General features: G+C 50.9%; 1 protein-coding gene and 1 pseudogene across 2 annotated transcripts; one reads left to right on the top strand and one right to left on the bottom strand.

Moving 5' to 3' along the window:
- The first annotated feature begins 2823 nt into the window (after positions 1-2823).
- LOC115618949 (IST1 homolog) lies at positions 2824-9418 on the top strand. Of its 2 annotated transcripts, XM_030510932.1 has the most exons (9): positions 2824-2924; positions 3035-3215; positions 3476-3563; positions 3820-3903; positions 4302-4412; positions 4789-4995; positions 6100-6192; positions 7386-7431; positions 9207-9418. In XM_030510932.1, the coding sequence occupies exons 1-9, from the start codon at positions 2837-2839 to the stop codon at positions 9404-9406; spliced, it is 1098 nt and encodes a 365-aa protein (XP_030366792.1). In that variant the 5' UTR covers positions 2824-2836; the 3' UTR covers positions 9407-9418. The 2 variants fall into 2 exon arrangements, with proteins under 2 accessions (XP_030366792.1, XP_030366793.1); XM_030510933.1 differs by lacking the exon at positions 6100-6192.
- Positions 9419-14924: 5506 nt separating this feature from the next.
- Positions 14925-19761, bottom strand: LOC115619289 (annotated as a pseudogene).
- Positions 19762-19850: the final 89 nt, after the last annotated feature.

The raw sequence follows: 19850 nt of genomic DNA, 5'->3' as shown, positions 1-19850 counted from the left end.
GGCCTGCCCCACCTGCGCTGTGGGGCGTTCCTTTGGCGCTGCTTTGCTGGGAACGGCAGCGGGGATGAATCGAGGTCTCCCCCCTTAGCCCCGTCAGGGTGCAGCTGCACTGATAAAGCTAACTCAGGGCCTCCTGCACTGCCTATGTACTTCTCGGAACTAGTCCAGGCTATTGGCAGCTGCGTGGCGAGTCTCGCTGGCTGGTAGTGTGTCTAGAAGCCGCCCTGGTGAGAGGCTCGTTGCGGTACGAGTAGAGATTAATTTCGGCTTGGTCACAGTAGCAGCGCGTCTATAGGAAGAGATTGGGTCAGCCCTTCTGCAGCAGCGTGGCTGGGAGCCTCATGCAGGGCAGTGGGGGTAACAGAACTTTTTAGAATGGCAGCAGGATGGTTGCAAAAGAATGAACAGTGAGTGAGCTGGCTACTTAATGGCTGCATTTTTAATTAATCTGTTAAAACAGGATGTTTATTGGAATAGTTATTTACTAGGTACTTTTACAGAGATATTGCAACTTGTGCTGAGACTGTTTCATGCTGCACTATAAAGTTCTTTTACTGTTGTAGGAGTATGTTCCAGTTACAGAAGGGCAGAATTGTTTTTATGGCACCAGACTTGCATCACGCATATGTGGAGAGATCTTGCAAAACATTGCATGACCCAAAGAATGTAACTGTATCTTTAAGAGCTTTAGCAAGAAGCAAACAAAAGCATAAATAGTATCTTGACAGGTCTTTGACCAGCCTTTATCAGGAGTTCAAAGTACAGCTGTGTGTGGGTGTAGAACAGGAATGCATGATTGTGGTGGTCAATTTGACTTGTTTTTGGAACACCAGAACAGGTCAGATGACCCTTTGTTCCAGAACAATGGAGCAACATTCATATGTTTGAGGAAGAATGTTTATTGAGTACATGAACATCCTGTTTGGCTGCATAGTCAAGTTCCTGAAATGTAACCTAAAAGCAAGGCAGTGAAACAAATAAACGGCTTGGCTTGAGCATACACTGAGTCCGTGTCTTTCAGTTTGCCACACGCATATATATTTCTGCAGTAGTGTTTTTTGAGCTTGCTTGGTTCTGTGCATCACTGAAATAGCTGTATTGATGTGTGAATAGATCAGCTGAATAAACTGGATATACTCTAGATAAGATTTGTTACAGTGTAAAACGCTTGTTATACACAAAATGCTATCACTACCCAACAGTCTGATCCAGTCTGTTCTTCAGGTACAAGTTAAGGTCTTTTGATGCGATAGCTCTTAAGCATTTTTTGACGAACTATTCTTGGCATAACAAAATGCTTTCCGAGTTAGTTTTCTGTAGGGCTGACGAGTTGAACTGGCTCATGGGAGACTGGAGATGTGCCAGAGCATGTGTTCAGGAAGCAGGAAGTGTGGGGAATATGGAATGGCAACTTTTCCTTGTGATGATGTTACCACAAAAGTCAGTCGGAGAAACTCTCTAAGACTCAATTTGGAGTTTCAGAAAGCAGCATTCTTTATTGCAGTGCTAGGCGCACACGCGAATCGTTTCGCAAAGGTGAGCGCACCCGTTACTTGCCGACAGCAGCTATATACTTAGCATACTCATGCATATTCATAGTCGCCCTTATTTGCATATTCATGAGATCTCCGGGGACTAATTATAATATTTGCATTCTAATTACGCATGCGCTTTCTTGCTGAGTGGGGGTCTCTGGTGGTTACTGATAGTCTTCCGCACTGTGTTTACTGAATGACCTCAGTGCTTGCGCACGCTCGCAAGGTCCTAGTGCTGAGTTAGCAGTTGGTATGTCCTTGCTTCTGTTCTGTTCCAGTCTCTGTTATCTTGAAGGCTGGCATCCTTGGTCTTATTGATTGTTTCCTTAGTTGTTATCAGTCCCGTGATGTTCCTTCCCCCCTCAGCCAGACATTCCTTACTCCCTATGTGTCAGCAAGTTAGAACAGCTTGTTGTATTTTACTATGTTAGTTTAAAGTTGCACACATATTATTGTTAGTTTAAGCCTACGATGTTAGGATTGTTGCAACCTTAGTTTGTGCGGTCCTTGGGTTAATTATACAGCTGGTTTACAGCTTTCATTAAAAGGACAAAGGTTGTCTTGGTTCTTGCAGTTGACTACATGTTTCTTTAAAAATGTGGTTTTGTCAATGAAGTAACAGAGAGGATTTGACTGTGATAGTTGTCACAGATAGCATCTTGAGGCATTGGTTTACTTCCCTCACCTTTCAAAGTATGGGAACAAAAGCATGTCTTCTAGCAGCTATGCTGTTTATTGTGAAGTGTGTGTGTGGGGGGGGGGTGTTTCTACTTGGGCTTCTTAGATTTCTAAAGCTGAACCCCAAAATGCCATTTCAGTAAGCTCAGTGTACTGAACTGAGGCACAGCCACATTTTCCTAGACCACTGCTGGTAAATGTTTCTCTAACATTCTTAAAGCTTTACTGTACTCTGGTATTCACATCAGTGGCTGGTGTCACTTATCTAGATTAAATAGACCCAGGCCCTTATCTTCTTGTTTTAGGATGTGTTTTCTAACCCTGTTCCTATTTATGGAGTAGTCCCAGGTTTTGATCATCTTACATGTGTAAGTTTCTATTCCCTGTTGGCCTTGGTTAGGCGCAGGGTTGTAAAGTGGGAAAGGGAATGATGAGTGCTGTAGGTCTAGTCATTTGTAAATAACCAGATTCAGGAATAGCAGGCCTGTGCCTGTTTGGAGAATTTGGTGGTGGTTTGTTGGTGTTTCTTTTTTTCCTTAAGTGAAACAGTGACTGCTGTCCTTCTGACCAACAGCTCTTGGTTCCACTGACCTTCCCCTTTTCTCCCACAGAAAGTATTTGTCATGTTGGGCTCTGGGTTCAAGGCTGAGCGCTTGCGAGTCAACCTGCGCCTTGTCATCAATCGCCTCAAACTGCTGGAGAAAAAGAAGAGTAAGTATTTGAGAAGCTTGTGGTGACTTTGTGTGGTGGGCACTGTGGATGGGTATGGAGGCAGCAGCCCCTGCCAGCACAGTGATGGGTCTTGGGGATATGTGCTGTAGCTGAGCTGGCCCAGAAGGCAAGGAAGGAGATTGCAGATTATCTGTCAGCTGGAAAAGATGAGCGTGCCAGGATTCGTGTGGAGCATGTTATCCATGAAGATTACCTTGTGGAGGCCATGGAGATCCTGGAGCTGTACTGCGACCTGCTGCTAGCCCGCTTCGGCTTGATTCAGTCCATGAAGTAAGCTCTGGCCTAGAGGGTGTGCTGTGGGAGAGGGTCCAGGCCCCTGGACTCAGGGAGGAATGCTGTTAGGGGCAGGCCTGGGGTACAGAAGGGGACCTGTGTTTAGGTGTTCTAGGGACTCCAGAGACCTTTTCTTCCCCAGGCAGGGAAGGCTCTGGAGCCCAGCAAGGAGGATGGGACCTTCAGGCTAAGCAGATTGAGGGCAGCAAAGACTAAATGCTTTGTGTGGAGATAGGATTGTCTTCTGTTATCCATAGGGAGCTGGACTCTGGCCTGGCAGAAGCAGTATCTGCACTGATTTGGGCTGCACCACGACTCCAGTCAGAAGTGGCTGAGTTGAAGATTGTGAGTAGGGTTGTTTGAGGGGTGTTACGTGTGCAGGGTGGGGGTGATGCTGCAAGAAGCTGGTGGAAATCTTTGGGTCTCTGTCATTAAGGCAGAGATGGAGACCTCAGTATAGGTGTCCCTGGAGCATCAGGGATGGCTAAGACTGCTCAGCTGGGGTACTCGGTGGCAGAAATGAGAGTGATCCAGCAGATGTGCAGTGTGTGGTGGGGAAAGCAAAGGTGTGCACATTCCCAGAGTTTCTCTCCTATTACAGGTTGCTGACCAGCTGTGTGCCAAGTACAGCAAGGAGTATGGGAAGCTGTGCCGAACAAACCAGATTGGGACAGTCAATGACAGGGTAATGAACTGGTAGAACAACAGCAGCCAGCTGGAGCTGGCAGAACAGACATGCCTGCTGTGGCTTTCTGCCCCTTTTTCCTGTCACTAGTGGCTGATGCCTATGGGTCATGCAGGATAGGGTGGGCCAGCTGCACAGCTGGGGTCCTGCCTGCACTGGAGCACAGTGCTGAGGTCCCTGACAGGTGGGGCCCTGCTGTGCTGGCTGTGGATGGAGAGGAGCAGTGCACATGGAGCCCTAGCCTGTGGTTACCAGCAGCCTCCTCTGCAGCAGTGCTGGGCTGGGAGGAAGGGCCTCCCCGGGGCTGCACTGTGTCCCTGCAGCAGGTGGCCCTGGCTGGGATGGAGCTCTGTTGCACTGCCCCAGTCCCTTGAGTGTCTCTGTACCTTGTGTTCCAGCTGATGCACAAGCTGAGCATGGAGGCACCACCCAAGATTCTGGTGGAGAGATACCTCATTGAGATTGCCAAGAACTACAATGTGCCCTATGAACCTGACTCTGTGGTGATGGTGAGTTAGGCACCTGCAAGTCCAGAGCTCTTTTCTGTGTTTCAGTGGCTGAAATGTTCCATTAGTTCTGTGTGGGCTTTCAGAGCACAGGGCTGTGGCATTGCAGCAAACTCAGTGGTAGTTGTGCTTTGGTATATTCTAGATAGCCCTAGCGTACACGATCCCTGCTTCTTCCCACAGCCCTACAGCATGTGGCTGTAGTCAGCCATGTTGTAGTCTGGTTCCCTTTCTGGTTCCTGTTAATATCATTGTGTAGCTACTGTCTATTCTGTCCTCATTGTGTTGTCTCATCTTGTTCAAGCTGCATCTAATGCTGTTCAGAGAGCTGGGATCAGAATAGATGTGTTGGTGAGCAGAATTCTTCCACCCTCTCCAGGCTGAAGCCCCTGCAGGTGGAGAGGCAGATCTGATTGATGTGGGATTTACAGACAATGTGAAGAAGGGTGGCCATGGAGGGGGAGGAGGTGGTGAATTTACAGCCCCACTGGTTGATCATGATGGATTAGTACCCATGCCAGTGATGATGCCTATGCCCATGCCAACACCAAATCTGCCCTTCTCCTACCTGCCTCCAAAGGGACTGGTAAGTACCTTTGCTTTGAGTGTTCCCTTTTTCTGTGGAAGACTCCGATTGTGATGCTTAGCCCTGTGCCTGCTGCCTGGGAAGTGTCTGTACCTGATAGCTTGATGTGTTGGAAGGCCATTGTGTTGGTGTGGGACTGCATGGGATGGAAACTGTTGGCAGTGCAGCTGAAGCTTCATGTTGCTTCTTGACTGTGGAGGTTCCTAGCCCTGTTCTCCAGCTAGCCTTCTTTGCCTTCAGGGAACAGATGAGTCCAGACTTAACTCCTGAGGCAGTCTTCTGACTGCCAGACTTTTGACCAGGGGTTGGAGCTGCACTTTGAAGTTGGTAGGCTGGTAGTGTGACAAGATTCAGTTAAGGAAATGAGATGAGTTTTGCGGGGTGGGAACAGCACATAAGAATGTGGAAGTGCTCTGCCTTCAGACCCGCAAGAGCAAGGGGACTAGGCCAACAGCTCTTGGAGGTGACTTGTGAGGCTGGAAGGTGGGAGCTGAAAAGAGCACTGTTTTCTGAATTCAGTAATTTACAGGGTATCTGTGTAGACTGGAGAGTGGCAGAATGGTGGGATGGCTTGGAGTCTTCTTATGGTCCCAGCAGTGCTGCAGTGTGGTTTTTTTTTTTTGTACAGAATCCAGGCCAAGTATCATCAGCTGGCCGTTGGCCCAGGCATAAATATGCTGAGGGCTTGTGCAAAGTCTAGGTCTTTGAGGCACTGGTGTGTTACACGTAAGGGTAATATAAAGCCTTGAGCAAGCCAGAGGCCTCCTTTCTGTTTTGTGATGCTGCACTTGGGAGAAATGGCTCTGGTGTGCTTAATGCAGGATATTGCCTTTTTTCGCCCTGGTACTTCTAATACTGTGAAAGGTGTTTAGTCATGATGGTTCTTTAGAATAACCCACAGTCCTATTAGCTGGGTCTGGTTGTTCCAGGTGACTACATCTGACTTACTAGGAAAAGATTTACAAGTATTAAGTATAAACTATACCAGGTTGGATACTTGCCTTAGGTTACTACTTTCTCTGACTCCCACAGTAGCTGTGTTCTCTCCCATGGTCACTCTCCCAGGTGTGTAGTCCAGTGCATGACTCTAATCTCTCTGTACAGGAGAACTTCAGTGGCCTACCAGTGGGGACCTACCAGCCTTTCACCAACATCCATCCACCACCAATTCCAGCAACCCCACCAACATACAAGTCTGTAAGTGCCTGAGCTGGATCACCATTGTAGGCAGCAGAGGGAACTGCAAAAAGAGGGCTGTGGTAGCCACAGAAAAGGCAAATGTTGATGAAGCACATTGCTGTCAACCTGTTCAGCTTTGGGGGTGGAGCTTGGCATTGCTTAGGGTGTGGTGAATCACTGAGTGCATGTGATGGGAGAATGACTTGTGACCTCATTCAGCTGTGTGGTTTGGCTGCAAAGGAAAGCCAAGATTTATTTTACTGCATTGTTAAAATGGTGATAAACAGTTAACAAGTCCACAAATTCTGATTTTTGCCACGTGAGAGCTTATCACCTTCAGTCTGTTTAATTATAGCTTTTGAATTAACATGTAGTTAGCCTGGATGACAATTTTGGCTGACCCAGATTATGTATGTTTAAATACTTCCTCTCCCAGGCTTTTCTTGGTCCTTGGGGACAACAAAGGAGAGGATGGAGTCTTCTCTTTCTCTGCTTGTCTGTTTTTGTTGCTGCAGTTAATGACCATGCCTCCCATTTTGCTTTCAGCGACATGCTGCTTGTTTTTGTAGTATCCCGAGTGTAGGGATGAGCGTTGCCAAGCACCGCTGTGTGCTGACACCTTGTATGAGCTGCACAGCAGCCTTTGAGTGCAGGAGGTACATGCACAGACACAGCAGTTGCTAGCTGGGTGGGGACAGATGTCACTGGCTGCAGCCCGCAGGGAATGAGGAGTTATGCCAGCACAGTTGACCATGCTGTGGGTCTTTGTCCCAACCTGACCAAGACCTGGGATGGGGTCATTTCATACCTTGCTACTGGTTACAAGGACCTGTCTGTCCTTTATGAAAGAAAGGAAGCAGTGGCTGGGATTACATGGATGAAGAGGGCAGTCTTCTTCCACTTATGTCTGTAATAAATATTTCAGACCTGCTAGTGGACATGCTCTGTTTATCCAGTTCTGGAATATGGCCAGTGAAGCTGCTTCAATTGACAGGGAGGGAGAGGAAAGTTGAAGCACTGCCTCCTTTTCTTGGGAAGAGAGGCAGGTTCTTTTGAGTGTGCTGGAAGCCAGGGCTGCCTGCTTACTTTGGGGGGGTGGGATGTGCATTGCTCTGCACAGGTGTGGCTCCTATTGTCCATGAGCAGTGCCCACACACTGGTGAGATCCTCTGCCAGGTAGCAGAGAGCTGTAGTAACAGAGTCTTTTTCAGATTGACGAGCCTAATGCTGACAAGGACACTCTTGCACTGGTGCCTGGTGAGTGCATCCAGAAGTTTGGGAAACCTGGGGTGGTTAGGGGCTGTGGTTAGCTCAGGATCCTAGTGTCCCTGGGAGGAAGCTTTCCATATAGGGAGCAATCTGTAGAACCCGATGTATCTTGAGAAGAGGATTTGAGTTTGGAAAGGACTCTGGCAGAAATGCAGAGTATCCTCTCAAAACAGGGAAGATCCAGACTTCCACTGGGAAACTCAAGAACTAGAGTCTGACTTAGGAGTCAGTACTAGGTCTCTGGCTTAAGCTGTCCTGTTGGAACAAGAATAGGGTGTTGCAAGATAAAATGAGAAAGCAACAGCTCTAAGTGATAATGTATTTTTACACTGTGTAAATAATACTGTTCTGCAGCAAGAGAATAAAAGAAGTAAGCACCAAGAGGGTAGATAGGTTTGTATTAATGTCAGTGCTGAGGTTGTATACAGCAGAGCAGGGCTAGTAGTGCTAGCTGTTATCCCTTGGTCCATCTGTCTAAAGGCTTATGAGATGCTTCATGCATCGTAATTGGACCATAACAAAATTCTCCTGTCCTGTGCAGTGTGATTCTGCTCTGTGTATTTTGAAAGCACTTGTTACCTTCAGCACTTGATAAGGGCGGAGAGGCTTTTTAGAGTAAGTAGACCCTTGCCAGCTCCAGCAAGGGTTTCTAAGGGAGTTCTCTGGGGAGTGTTGGTGATGTGTGCTGAAGAAGATAGGCCTGTGGGTGCACTGGGTCTGGCTGTATGCTTCAGTCTGACAGCTGGGTGACAGCGTGCAATACCTGCGTGTGTCTCTAGGAGGTGCTAGAATAGAGAAATCCGGGGCTTTGGATCCCTATAATGCAGTCCTGCCAGTGCAGGTGTTGAGGCAGCTCCCACCCAGCTGCAGCTGGCTGTGGGCTGCGGAGGAGCATCTGCTGCTGCTTGCTGCAGCCACAGCACAGGGGACTGCTGTCGTGGTTTAAGCCCAGCCAGTAACTCAGAACCACACAGCCGCTTGCTCACTACCCCCCTTCTTCTCCCCCCTGCTCCTGGGGGGATGGGGAGGAGAATCAAAAGAATGTAAATTCCATGGGTTGAGATAAGAACAGTCCAGTATAATACAAAACTACTACTACTACCATCAATAATAATAATGATAAGGGAAATAACAAGGGGAGAGGATATAAAACTAAAAAGGGAAAGGGAAAACAACAATAAACACAAGTGATGCACAATACAATTGCTCACCATCTGCCAACCGATACCTAGCCTGACCTGAGCGGTGATCTGGACCTTCTGGGTAACTCCCCCTGGTTTATATGCTGGGCATGACATGCTGTGGTATGGAATACCCCTTTGGCTTGTTTGGGTCAGGTGTCCTGTCTCTGCTTCCTCCTGGCTTTCTGTGCCCCTCCTCACTGGCAGAGCATGAGACTGAAAAGTCCTTGATTGGAGTAAGCATTATTTAGCAACAACTAAAACATTGGTGTGTTATTAGCACTGTTCTCAGACTAAAGTTGAAAACACAGCACTGCACCAGCTACTAAGAAGGAGAAAAATAACTGTTACAGCTGAACCCAGGACAGCTGCTGCCCTTTGCAGCCACATAAACCTGAGACTTTGTAGTTTTCCCCAGTGAGTCTGTGTGTGATCTGAGCTGTGTGACCGCTGGTCCTATTCTGAAGGACACATTGGTACTGCCCTTTTGGTAGAACAGTCTTTCTTTTGTGTGGCCCTGTTGGCCTGTGGTGGGACTGCGATGGTGGTGAGGTGAAATGATATTTCTCTTACTCTAAATAGGGCCCAGGCCCAAGTCAGAGGCTTCTCCTAAACCAAAGGCTGGAGCTCCTAATACCATTGATAACTTTGTGCTGCCTGAACTACCATCTGTGCCAGATACGCTGCCAACAGCATCTGCCGGAGCCAACTCTTCTGTCTCTGAAGACATTGACTTTGATGATCTTTCTAGGAGATTTGAGGAGCTAAAGAAGAAAACATAAAACCGACTGGGCTGTAACTGCAAGGTTGAGGGGCAGGAGATATGATGGCTCTTCTCTCTGAAACCAACTCCCCTTGAAATTGGTTTCCTGTATTAACTTCAAATGAATGCTCTCTGCTTTTTGAGCTCTCTTCCTGCTGTACTTAAACCCAGTGCTGCTACTGTCCTGACCTTTGTTGCTTCAGGAGGTGAGCTGCAGGGAATCTGGTGAGACTGGAGCAGGGAGCAGACCCTGTCTGTCTGGGTAGCTGTACAGAGAAGCTGTGCTTGCCCTTTGGTCTCAAGGGCATTAAGGCGATTAAGTCGCTTTGGTAAGACTTCCAGCTAACCAGGGCTGAGGTGGGGAATGCAGTTATGCGTGAGGAGATGCAGCATTGCCCTTCAAGGTTGTACCTATCTGCCACCTCCTTGGCTCCAGCTGTATCTGCTCACAGTTGGCCTGATGTCCTCTTTCACTCCTGCTGGATGCTTGGGGACTCCCCGTGGTCTTGGCCATGTTCTTTGTGCAGGGCTCTGGTCCCTGGCCACGGGAGATGCCACTGTGCGGTTCCCTGTCCTGAACCCCCTGGCACCGTGAGTGGGCCAGGCAGAGGGACTCACGGGTGCCTGCTGCTGCTCGTTGGGCACTAAACGTGCAGGTTGAACAGAGGCCAAGGGGACGCTGACAGGACGTGTGGCAACAGCTCTGCTCACCCCGAGCACGGTGGGGAGCTGCTGGCTGTACCTGTGCCACTTGCAACGTGCTCTGTGGCTTCTCTGTACCTAATCTTTCCACACCCTTTTCTTTAGCCTTTTGGGTGATTTGTATCTTGCGGGTTGGTTCCTAATAAAGTCTGAGCTCGGGAACAGTCGTACCTGGTGATACTTTTGCCGGGGGTCACACAGTGACGGAACTCTCCATGCTGCAGCCGCAGAGCGCCGGGGCCGGCAATGACTGCGGTGACCCCGCCCCTCATCAGCCTGCGGGTGGGGTTAGGGCGGGCTCGCTCCGGGTCCCCTCCTGTGTGCTGCCGCGCTGCTATTGGCTGGGAAGGTCCGCCCTCGGCCAATCACCGGGGCGGGAATGGGGCGGTGGCCCGTATGGAAGGGTGAGCGGTGGGGGGTGCTGGGTTGCTGCTGGGCTCGGTGCCGACGGCGGGCGACGAGTGGTTTTATGTGGTGGTGATGCCTAAGCTCTGTGCTCTCTCCTCTCTGAGGTAGCTCATGGGCTGGCCCTGCGCGCCGCCGTCCCGACGGCCCCGCTGGTGCGGCTTTGCGGCGGGCGAAGACCGGGGCCGGCAGGGGTGGTCGGAGGGGGCAACCAGGGCGCGGAGGGTGGTGGGGGGATCGCCGGTGGTGGTGATGTGGGTGGGTGGCTGAGTCTCAGGGTGACCTGCCGCGGTTCATGGGGTCTATGAGCTCTGCCAGCCCGCGGAGGATGCCCAACGGGGCTCCTGGGGTGGTCCTGGGTTCAGGAGATGTCCCCGGTAGGAGCTGTGGGTCCCCCGGGGCAGAAGGGACAGAGGGCAGGGGACCGGAGCTGCTCCTGCAGGGACTGGAGTGAGGCCCCAGCTCTGGTTCCCGGGGTCAGTGGGCTCTGGCTCCTGGCTGCCCGTGTGCGACCCAGCCCCTACCCTGCAGGAGGTGTGAGTGCTCGGGTAGTAGTTCTGCAACCTGGTGGGCCTGGTGGCTGGCTTCAACAAGCATGGCGAAGCTGTGGATGAGCTGTACAAGATGGGGTTTGGCTTTGTGGAAGTCGGGACTGTTACACCCCACTCCTAGGAGGGGAATTCCAGGCCCAGGGTGTTCCGGCTGGCAGAGGACAAGGTGGTTATTAACAGGTGGGACCCGAGGGTGCTGCTCTGTGGGGTCCCATGGGCTGCCTGCCCAGAGGTAGGTGTTTATTTGGGTGGTCCCAGTTCTGTGGTCTGTGCTGTGGTGGCTTTTGGGTTGGATGTGCTGAGCAGAACTGAGGGACCGTATGTCTCCCTCATGTTTCTCCTGTGTCCTGCTCAGGGCTTGTGGACACCAGCCTAGCCCTGAACCTTGCCTGTTCTGGTGCAGGTATGAATTCAATAGCCACGGCCATGCTGCAGTGGAGCACAGGCTGCAGGCCCACCAGGAGACACAGCTCTGGCTCGCTGGTGGTGAGACAAGCTTAAAAGCCTTTGCTCTTGGGGTCTGCAGGGTGGGTTTGGGGGTCTCCTAGGTAGGCCAGGAAAAGTGTGTAATGCCAGTGTCCAGGCACAGGAGGGCCCTGGCCAGAGCAAGGTGCACTCTGACAGCAGGATCCCTCTTGGGGCTGTAGCCTCTCCCCCTTGGGACTGTGACCAGGCACCTTTCTCCAGCCATTTTCTCTGTGACAGAGGCTATGTTTGCTGCTTTGGGTGGGACATGTCTGCTGAGACTAGCCAGAGCCGGGCAGTTTCTGAGAGCAGCCTCTGCTGGGTGGCCAGGCTCCAGTGGTGCTGGAGGTGCTGATTGGGACAGCTGTGGTGATGCTCCTGTGGCTGCAGGACAGTCCCAAGCCCACCCCCATAAAACACATGGGCTGCATATCCCCATCTTGATTTTAGCTGGTCCTGGGGCCTCCTTTGTCAGGCGCTCTGGGCAGTGGGTGGTCCTGCTGCCCTGGTTCAGCCGTGTATGTGTTCCAGTGGGGATGCCCCTTGGAGTCAACCTGGGTAAGAACAAGAGCTCCACCAATGCTGCAGCTGACTACGTGGCTGGGGTCTGGATGCTGGGCCCTTTGGCTGACTACCTGGTTGTGAATGTGTCCAGCCCAAACACCCCAGGGCTGCAGTACCTGCAGGGCAAGCGCTCTGCTGACAGACAGGGTACACCACAAAGTGACCACACACTAGCTGTATAATATGCAGAGTTTATTAAACAAGCACACTAAAGCAAGCACACTAATGTGAATTAGGTAAATATCTCTCTATATATAGTGAATAAGTACAATAAAGCAAATCAGAGATATAGGTATATAAGTAAAGTACCAGAGAGAGTTAGCAATGCATTAAATCATTACCATATAGAAAGAACAGAGATTAAGAAGAAATACATCACCAATTACCACTGAATCATCATCCAGGCCCACACTTCCAGCTGGGAAGCCCCGTTGCAGCCGATGCCAGGAGTCTCAGGTAATTGGGAAAATTCCTACGCAGTGCGTCCACCCATAGGTGAGGCTTCTCCCATGGCCACAAGAGGGTCCTGCTGGCTTTATGCCAGATCTCTAATTGTTTACTCGTGGGACTGTGCAGTTTCTCATGGTCTTGCTGTTGTCCGTGCTGAGAGCATTGGCCTAGCGCCCCAGTGCAGCCAAGTATGAAGGTCATAGAACAGCTTGTGGGATAATTACTGAATATGATTTAGAAATTAAACTTATATTTAAAAATATAATACCCCCACCACAGCTAGGGTAGCTCATAGGGCGCTTTATTACCAAAACACCCCCACCACAGCTATCCCTGGTTAGCTCATAGGGCACTCTATATTAGAGTCCCTCCACCACTGCTAACCTCCTGTAAGAGCTCTTTTCCTTTACCGTTACACCTATATAATATAATTCATAAAGAATACCTTATAAGAGATGGTCCTTGTCTGCTCCCGCACTGATCCGAGTGAGTCAAGGGGTCCCTCGGGGAAAAAATCGCCGGGGTACCCAAGGGAGCCCTGTTCTCAGTGGGTCCTGCAGCCGAGCAGAGAGGGTCCCATCTGGGGTGCCAGACTGATTCGTAGAACACGTTAAGAACTTGCCAACAAAGTTTTAAGTTGACAAGCAGGTATTCTTTATTGTGGCACCAGGGTACACAGGGGATAGCTCCTCCTAGCGTGTCCCACCCAAGCATCAAACAAACTGTGATTATATCGTTGTTAATCATACATATTCATTACATTACATGCATATTTATGAAGTTACTTATACATGACATCATATTTCTAGATTATTCTTCCCGCATGCGCACTCTATTATGGTAGCTGTCTTTGGGACCCCTGGTGGTCGTTTCTTCATCATCTTCCTCTTCATCACCCTGTCCTTTGGCTGAACTTCAAGTTTGGAAAGTCTTGTCATCAAGCCAACCGCCACCAGTCCAGTTCTGGCTGGTTATTGTGCACCTCGTTTCCGTTTCTTACTCCTTTCTATTGTTCAAAACCACCAAGCTCAACATCCCATAACCAAGAACCAAAGCTGAGTTTACTTATTTACAAAAGATAATTTTTCATTTTGTATTTTCCTGTCTCATGTACCTCCTATATCTTCTCTCTTGGGCAATAAGGCACCATCTGGCCTACAATAGATCATCTCTAGAATGGCTGATTCCCTCAGGGACTGGATGCCTCTCTATCGTGGCCCATTTGGCTGAGCAACACATAACATCATCCTTAGAGGGATAATTTTCCTTCACAGCTGCCAAGAGCTGCCTCCAAAGGCTGAGGGCTTGTTTCTCTTTCGTAATTGCTTTCTCAATCCCCCCTTCCCTAGCAAGTGATCCCAGCTGCTTGGCTTCCCTACCTTCTAGTTCTTGACCATTGGCCCCATTGTCCCAGCATCGGAGCAACCAGGCGATGATGTGCTCCCCTGGAAGACGGGTGAAATCTTTTCATATATTCCGCAGCTCAGTCGAGGTCCGGGATCGAGAAGTTACCTCTTCTTCTTTGTCTTCCTCTGATTCCTGTATTAATAATTCTTGTTCAGATGCTGGCCCCTCTAGTACACACATTGGGTCTTCATCTTTCTTCACTGCATGAGTTGCTCTTTGTGGCTCTCGTTTGCGTTTCCCCTTACTTATAGAGGCAACTGATATTGGCACGGATTTGTCATTTGGTTTATCTGCAATGTCTGTCACCGGGGTTGGAGTGGCTGCAGTGTCTTGCCACTAGGGTTGGAGCAGCTGCAGTGTCTTTCACTGGGGTTGGATTGGTTGCAACAACTGTTGTCAGAGTTGGAGTAGCTGCTGTGCTTGTTGCTGGGGATGGAGCAGCCACGTTGTCTGTTGCCTTGCCATCAGATCCAGAGACATCTTTTTCCTGCTCCTTACAGAACAAGGCTCTGTAGATGAAGGCCAAGCCCCAGCACACTGAGGTGGTTTGTCCCTCTCTGGTATTGCCAGGATGACAGCACACCTTGTCCAAGTGTTTTACTAGTTTTTCTGGATTTTGCACTTGTTCAGGGGTGAAGTTCCAAAGCACTGGAGGGGCCCACTGGCCTAGATACTTGCCCATACTATCCCACACACCCTGCCACTCATAACTGTCCAGCCTCAGGGAAAATCTCTTGGTGGTCCTCTCAGATCGTTGTTTAACCTTAGACAAGACCCGAGCCCAACCCTGCTTAACTTTTGTGATCAGACGAAATAGAGTGTTCTCAAGGTGGTATGGCTGTGGGTAAAACACATGCAGAAGCATGCTGGTTCCCAGCAAAAAGAGTAGGCTGGTTTCAAGGGCGTTAAAAAGATATTCAAAACCTTTACAATTCTCAAATGCTGCTGTAAAAAGCCTTGTGGGAGAGCAGAGGGTGTGAGGGAATGTCTCCTTCATAGGCTGACCCTCTGAGGGGAAAAAAGGAGGTATGATTGTTAATAATTCCCATTACATGCCTCCCAAAGTATAGAGGTGAAGGCCATGCTGAGAATGCATACCAGAGCAGTTTCATGATCAATAATTCTATTGTATCACAAGCCATTATCATAAGGTACAACAAAACGAGAACCTTAGCCCAGGCCCCAAGCTGAGAAACACTAAAACAGCAAATACTGGCTGTAAGGAAGGTACAACATGCTGAAACTTTGAGACCAAGCGCAACAACACCGAGAGCAAATAAATCAACATTGCGACAAGTGACTATTAATCCAAAACAATGAATGCTTATCACAAATATGATTAGACACACTCTGGTCAGATCTGTCATTATCTCAACCCTTCATGCCCCACGTTGGGCACCACAAAGGACTGTCGTGGTTTAAGCCCAGTCAATAACTCAGCATCACGCAGATGCTCACTCACTTCCCCCATTCTTCCCCCCCACTCCTGGAGCAATGGGGAGGAGAATCGAAAGAATGTAAACCCCATGGGTTGAGATAAGAACAGTCCAATAACTAAAGTATAATACAAAACTACTACTACCACCAGCAATAATAATAATGATAAGGTAAATAACAAGGAGAGAGAATATAAAACTAAAAGGGGAAAAGGAAAAGAAAACAATAAACACAAGTGATGCACAATACAATTGCTCACCACCCACTGACCAATACCCAGCCCAACCCGAGCAGTGATCTTGGCCTTCCGGGTAACTCCTCCCAGTTTTTATACTAAGCATGACATGCTGTGGTATGGAATACCCCTTTGGCTCGTTTGGGTCAGGTGTCCTGTCTCTGCTTCCTCGCAGCTTCTTGTGCCCCTTCTCACTGGCAGAGCATGAGCGACAGAAAAGTCCTTGGTTGGAGTAAACATTACTTAGCAACAACTAAAACATTGGTGTGTTATCAGCATTGTTCCCAGACTAAAGCCAAAACACAGCACTGCATCAGCTACTAGGAAGGAGAAAAATAACTGTTAGAGCTGAACCCAGGACAATGAGGCAATGCAATGAGCTGGACTGCCAGGATATCCTGTATCATACAAGTATGAACTCCTTATCGTCACTGTTCCCAATGCCTGTACTCTGCAAACTCCAAACAAAGGCTGTGAGGCACTACATAACATGTACAGCAGGGTAGTAAGCCAAAAGGTCACAGCATACCCTCTTAGGCTCCTTTTGCTCCCTGTGCTTATGCACCAATTGGCTGCCTTTCTGGGCTATGATGGACAAATCTGAGGTGGCATCCTTGACAGGGATGACTGGCTCTGGCTAGAGCAAAGAGGTATTGCTTCAGTACAAGAGCTCACACTTGTGGGGCTCCCTGCCATCAATGCCTTCAGCCACAGTCTCTACCTGCTTGGTGAAGACAATCCATTTAGTAAAGGCAGTACCAGGTTGTGCACCAACAAATGCACTTTAGCAGAGTTATCCTCCTCAAAATCTTCATCCACTTCAATCCAATGAACCACACCACTGGTCAGCATGTGATTCATCTCCCAGCACTTGTTATCCTATGGGAAATGACATATCAGAAAGTACATAGAAGCCCCAGAGAAAGCCCAAGAGATCACACACCAGTGCTCAGGGGTCTGGGCCCCACACTGACAATAAGATCAAACTGATGGTTCTAGCCTAGGGAGCCTGAAAGCAAGCACTAGGGAAGAAACAGTAACTGGAAGCAGCAGAGTACAGGAAACACAGACTGGCCATATGAAGCATATGGTCAACAGGACTGTCTCCAAGGAAATGCAGGACAGACATTGTCCACAAGGCCCCTACCATACTCAGAACACACCAGGAAGCCGGGACATAATCCCACTCGTGCTGAGGGCAGCAGCCCCCACCATCCACTGGGCCAACAGTAGATAACCCTCACAATGTAACTCACACCCCAGAACAGCAAGAGCACAGCCCTCCACATTCCTGCTGCCCTGGACACTGCGACCCACCACAGTCACTCCGGCTGCAAATTCTGCCCCACACAGGAGACACAGGGTTGCACTGTCCAGGGGAACTTAACAATAGTTTCCCTGTGAGCTCTCACTCAGCCTGGGCCAGGACACACACTGTCCTTCCCCACCTGACAGCAAGGGCTCAGCCTTCACTGCCAGCAAGATCATCTCTGGAGGGGCAGCAAACCCCACATGTTCAGAGCAGCCGACCCCACGTCTCGCCCCTACCTCATTGATCTGCCGCCACTGTGCCGAGATGTGCTTCTGCCTCTGCTTGTGCAAGTGCTGCTCCTGCTTCTTCACGTACTCCTTGGAGGAGTAGGCCAAGGGGTTGTGAAACTCATCGTAGCCCTCGTCCATCATGTACCAGTCCCGGTCAGCTTGCTGGGAGGGGAGAGGTGCGGCCCTGAGCTCCGCCGGCCCCTGCAGCTCCCCAGGCCGGACCGGGTGCTCCCGCCGCTCCCCGTCTGGCCGCGAGGAGGAGCCCGCCCGCCGCCCTGCCCGGCACCCCCGAGCCCGCTGTCCACACCGCTGCTCGCCAGCCTGCCAGCTCTCACCCCCTGGTCGCCTTCCCACTGCTGCCGCTCCTCCTCCGTCTCGAAGGCAATGCCCTCCTCCTCGTTGGCGCGCCGCCCTGGAGGGGCGAGCTGGTCAGTCCGGGCGCCGGCCCCGATGCTCCAGAGGAAATCCTACAGCACCCAACCTTGTGCTGCTCAGGGGAAGGGGATCCCACCAGCGCCCAGCCCAGGCAGCTCAGCCCAGGCTCCTCACCTCTCCCTCTGGATAGCTGTGGTGTGGCCCCAAGGTGTCTCCAGTCATCAGCCCACTTGTATTTGTACGATGGGGTGGGCAATGGCATCTTATCTGAGTACCTGCTCCTCACAGACCTGAAAAACAGCACGAGGGAGGAACTGGTGCCTACAGCCAGATGCAACTCTTACACACACCCTCCCCTTTCTGCAGCTCAACAGTTCGGCCCCAGGCACTGATACCTGTCCCGGTCTCTCCAGTCTGTGTCCCGCTGTGATGACGGCCAGTGGCTGCACTCCAAGTCTCAACAGGAAGGCATGGGTGAGGGAGATTCCCACTGTGAGTGGTGGGCACTGCTGTAGCCACTATCATCTTCCTCCCAGCTGGAGCAAGATGGCATGGCTGTGTCTAGCAGAGAAGATAGAGTTTGGCACCTGATGTTCGAACAGTGACCCCCCCAGTGACCAGGAACCACCATATACCTTCTAGCAAGGAGCACAGAGAGAGGGTACCCATCTGCCTGCCCCCCCCCCCCCCAAGAGAAGGGGCTGGCAATTCCAAGGAAAATTATCAAATGACCAAATTTCTATCACACAGACCCAGAACAGACCCCACTGCGCAGGGATCAGCCAGATGTTCACACACACGGCTGGTAGATTGTTCCCAGACCCAGGTCAAGCTAGGAGTTTTATGTTTGCCCTAACCACGAACATTAAAATATACAGGCTTTATGACCCACACTTGTCCTGACAAAAACAGCAGGAAACAACAACGACGAACAAGTCCCTTCCTGTTTCGTCTCACACAAGAACTCTAATGGGTCCCACTCCTACCTTTGGGCCAATGTCTGGGACTCTCCGGTTTGCTCCTCCTGCTGCTGCGCTCCAATGAGCCATCTCTCTCTGACCTACTGCTGTAATGACTTCTGTCCTGCTCCTCTGCAAAAGGAAAGTGAGATCAGGTGCCCAGCACGCAAAGAGGTTCCCAAGTCTGCTGCAGAAACCACCACAAACATTAGCTAAGGACTGCAAACAGGCTGAGAGATGAGCCCAAGCCCTAAGCAGGAAGAGGCACAAAGGTCTTTAAGCAGTTACCACGGTCCTGTTTACGATCATGGTCCCAATCCCTACCGCATTCCTTCTTTCACTCCTTCTCCTCCTTGGAGGAGGCAAAGACACCATGGTCCTGATGCTCCCTTTCCCGCTGCTGGCTGCGTTCCCAAAACTCCTCACTGACACCCCCTGTGTAGGAAGGTGTTTCCACATGGATAGAACGGTAATGCCTGGAAAGGCAGAGCAGAGAGAATAAAAGCTCAAGAGTGCTGAGGAATACCTGGCTACCTCTGCTATAGCAGAAGGTTATGGCTAAAAGTGCTCTTTCCATTCTTTGCTAACAGCCCACCAGGTCTGCTGATGCTCTCACATGCACTTCTGAGCAGGCCACTGCCTCCAGGCATCAGGAAGCAGGGAGTCTCACAACTGGAATGGCTGGCATTTGCAGGCCTAACAGCGCCTAACAGCACTCTTACCCGTAACGCCCCAGGGAGGGCGCCAGCAAAATAGCTTTGCCAGAGCTCCTCAGAACTACAGAGGTGCCCCTAGTCCTACCCCGAAGAGATCCCCAGCCTTGCCTGTCACAGGGCGCAGCCCCGCGGACGCTGACGGTTCTCACGCCCCATGCTCACGCTCGTTTCCCCGGTGGGGATCCAACGGCCTTGGAGCACCTGGTGCCACCGACAGCACCAGCACCACCCCGCAGACCCGACCTGTCCTCGCGAGCGCCACAGCTGCTCTGAACGGTCTCCTCATCCCCGTCCTCCTCGGGGCTGCTCGCCTCGTCGCGGCCCTCTTCCCAGTCCTTGTAGGAAGAGACCCGGGGCCGCTTCCCACCAGCCGCCTCCTCCTTGCGCTCCTGCTGCTTCTAGGCCACCAGCACGTCCAGGCCCAGCAAGGAGGCCCGTGGTGTCGGCGTCTTGAAGACGTGCTGCTCAGCAGCAGCGCTACCCTGCCGCAGCACCAGCCCGTCGGCCTTGGCGCCCGGGCTCGTCCCCGCCAGCCGGTGCAGCAACTCCTCACTCGCCTCGGCCATGGCCATCGCCGCCGAGCGCTACCGCGCCGCGCAGGGAGGGCGGGTAGGCGCTAGCGGGGGAGTAAGCGCCGGAGCTCTGCCACAGCCCC

This window comes from Strigops habroptila, chromosome W, assembly GCF_004027225.2.
Source record: "Strigops habroptila isolate Jane chromosome W, bStrHab1.2.pri, whole genome shotgun sequence".
NCBI lineage: Eukaryota > Metazoa > Chordata > Aves > Psittaciformes > Psittacidae > Strigops > Strigops habroptila.
The sequence above is the reverse complement of the archived record's forward strand: the minus strand, read 5'-3'. Positions and strand labels throughout refer to the sequence as shown.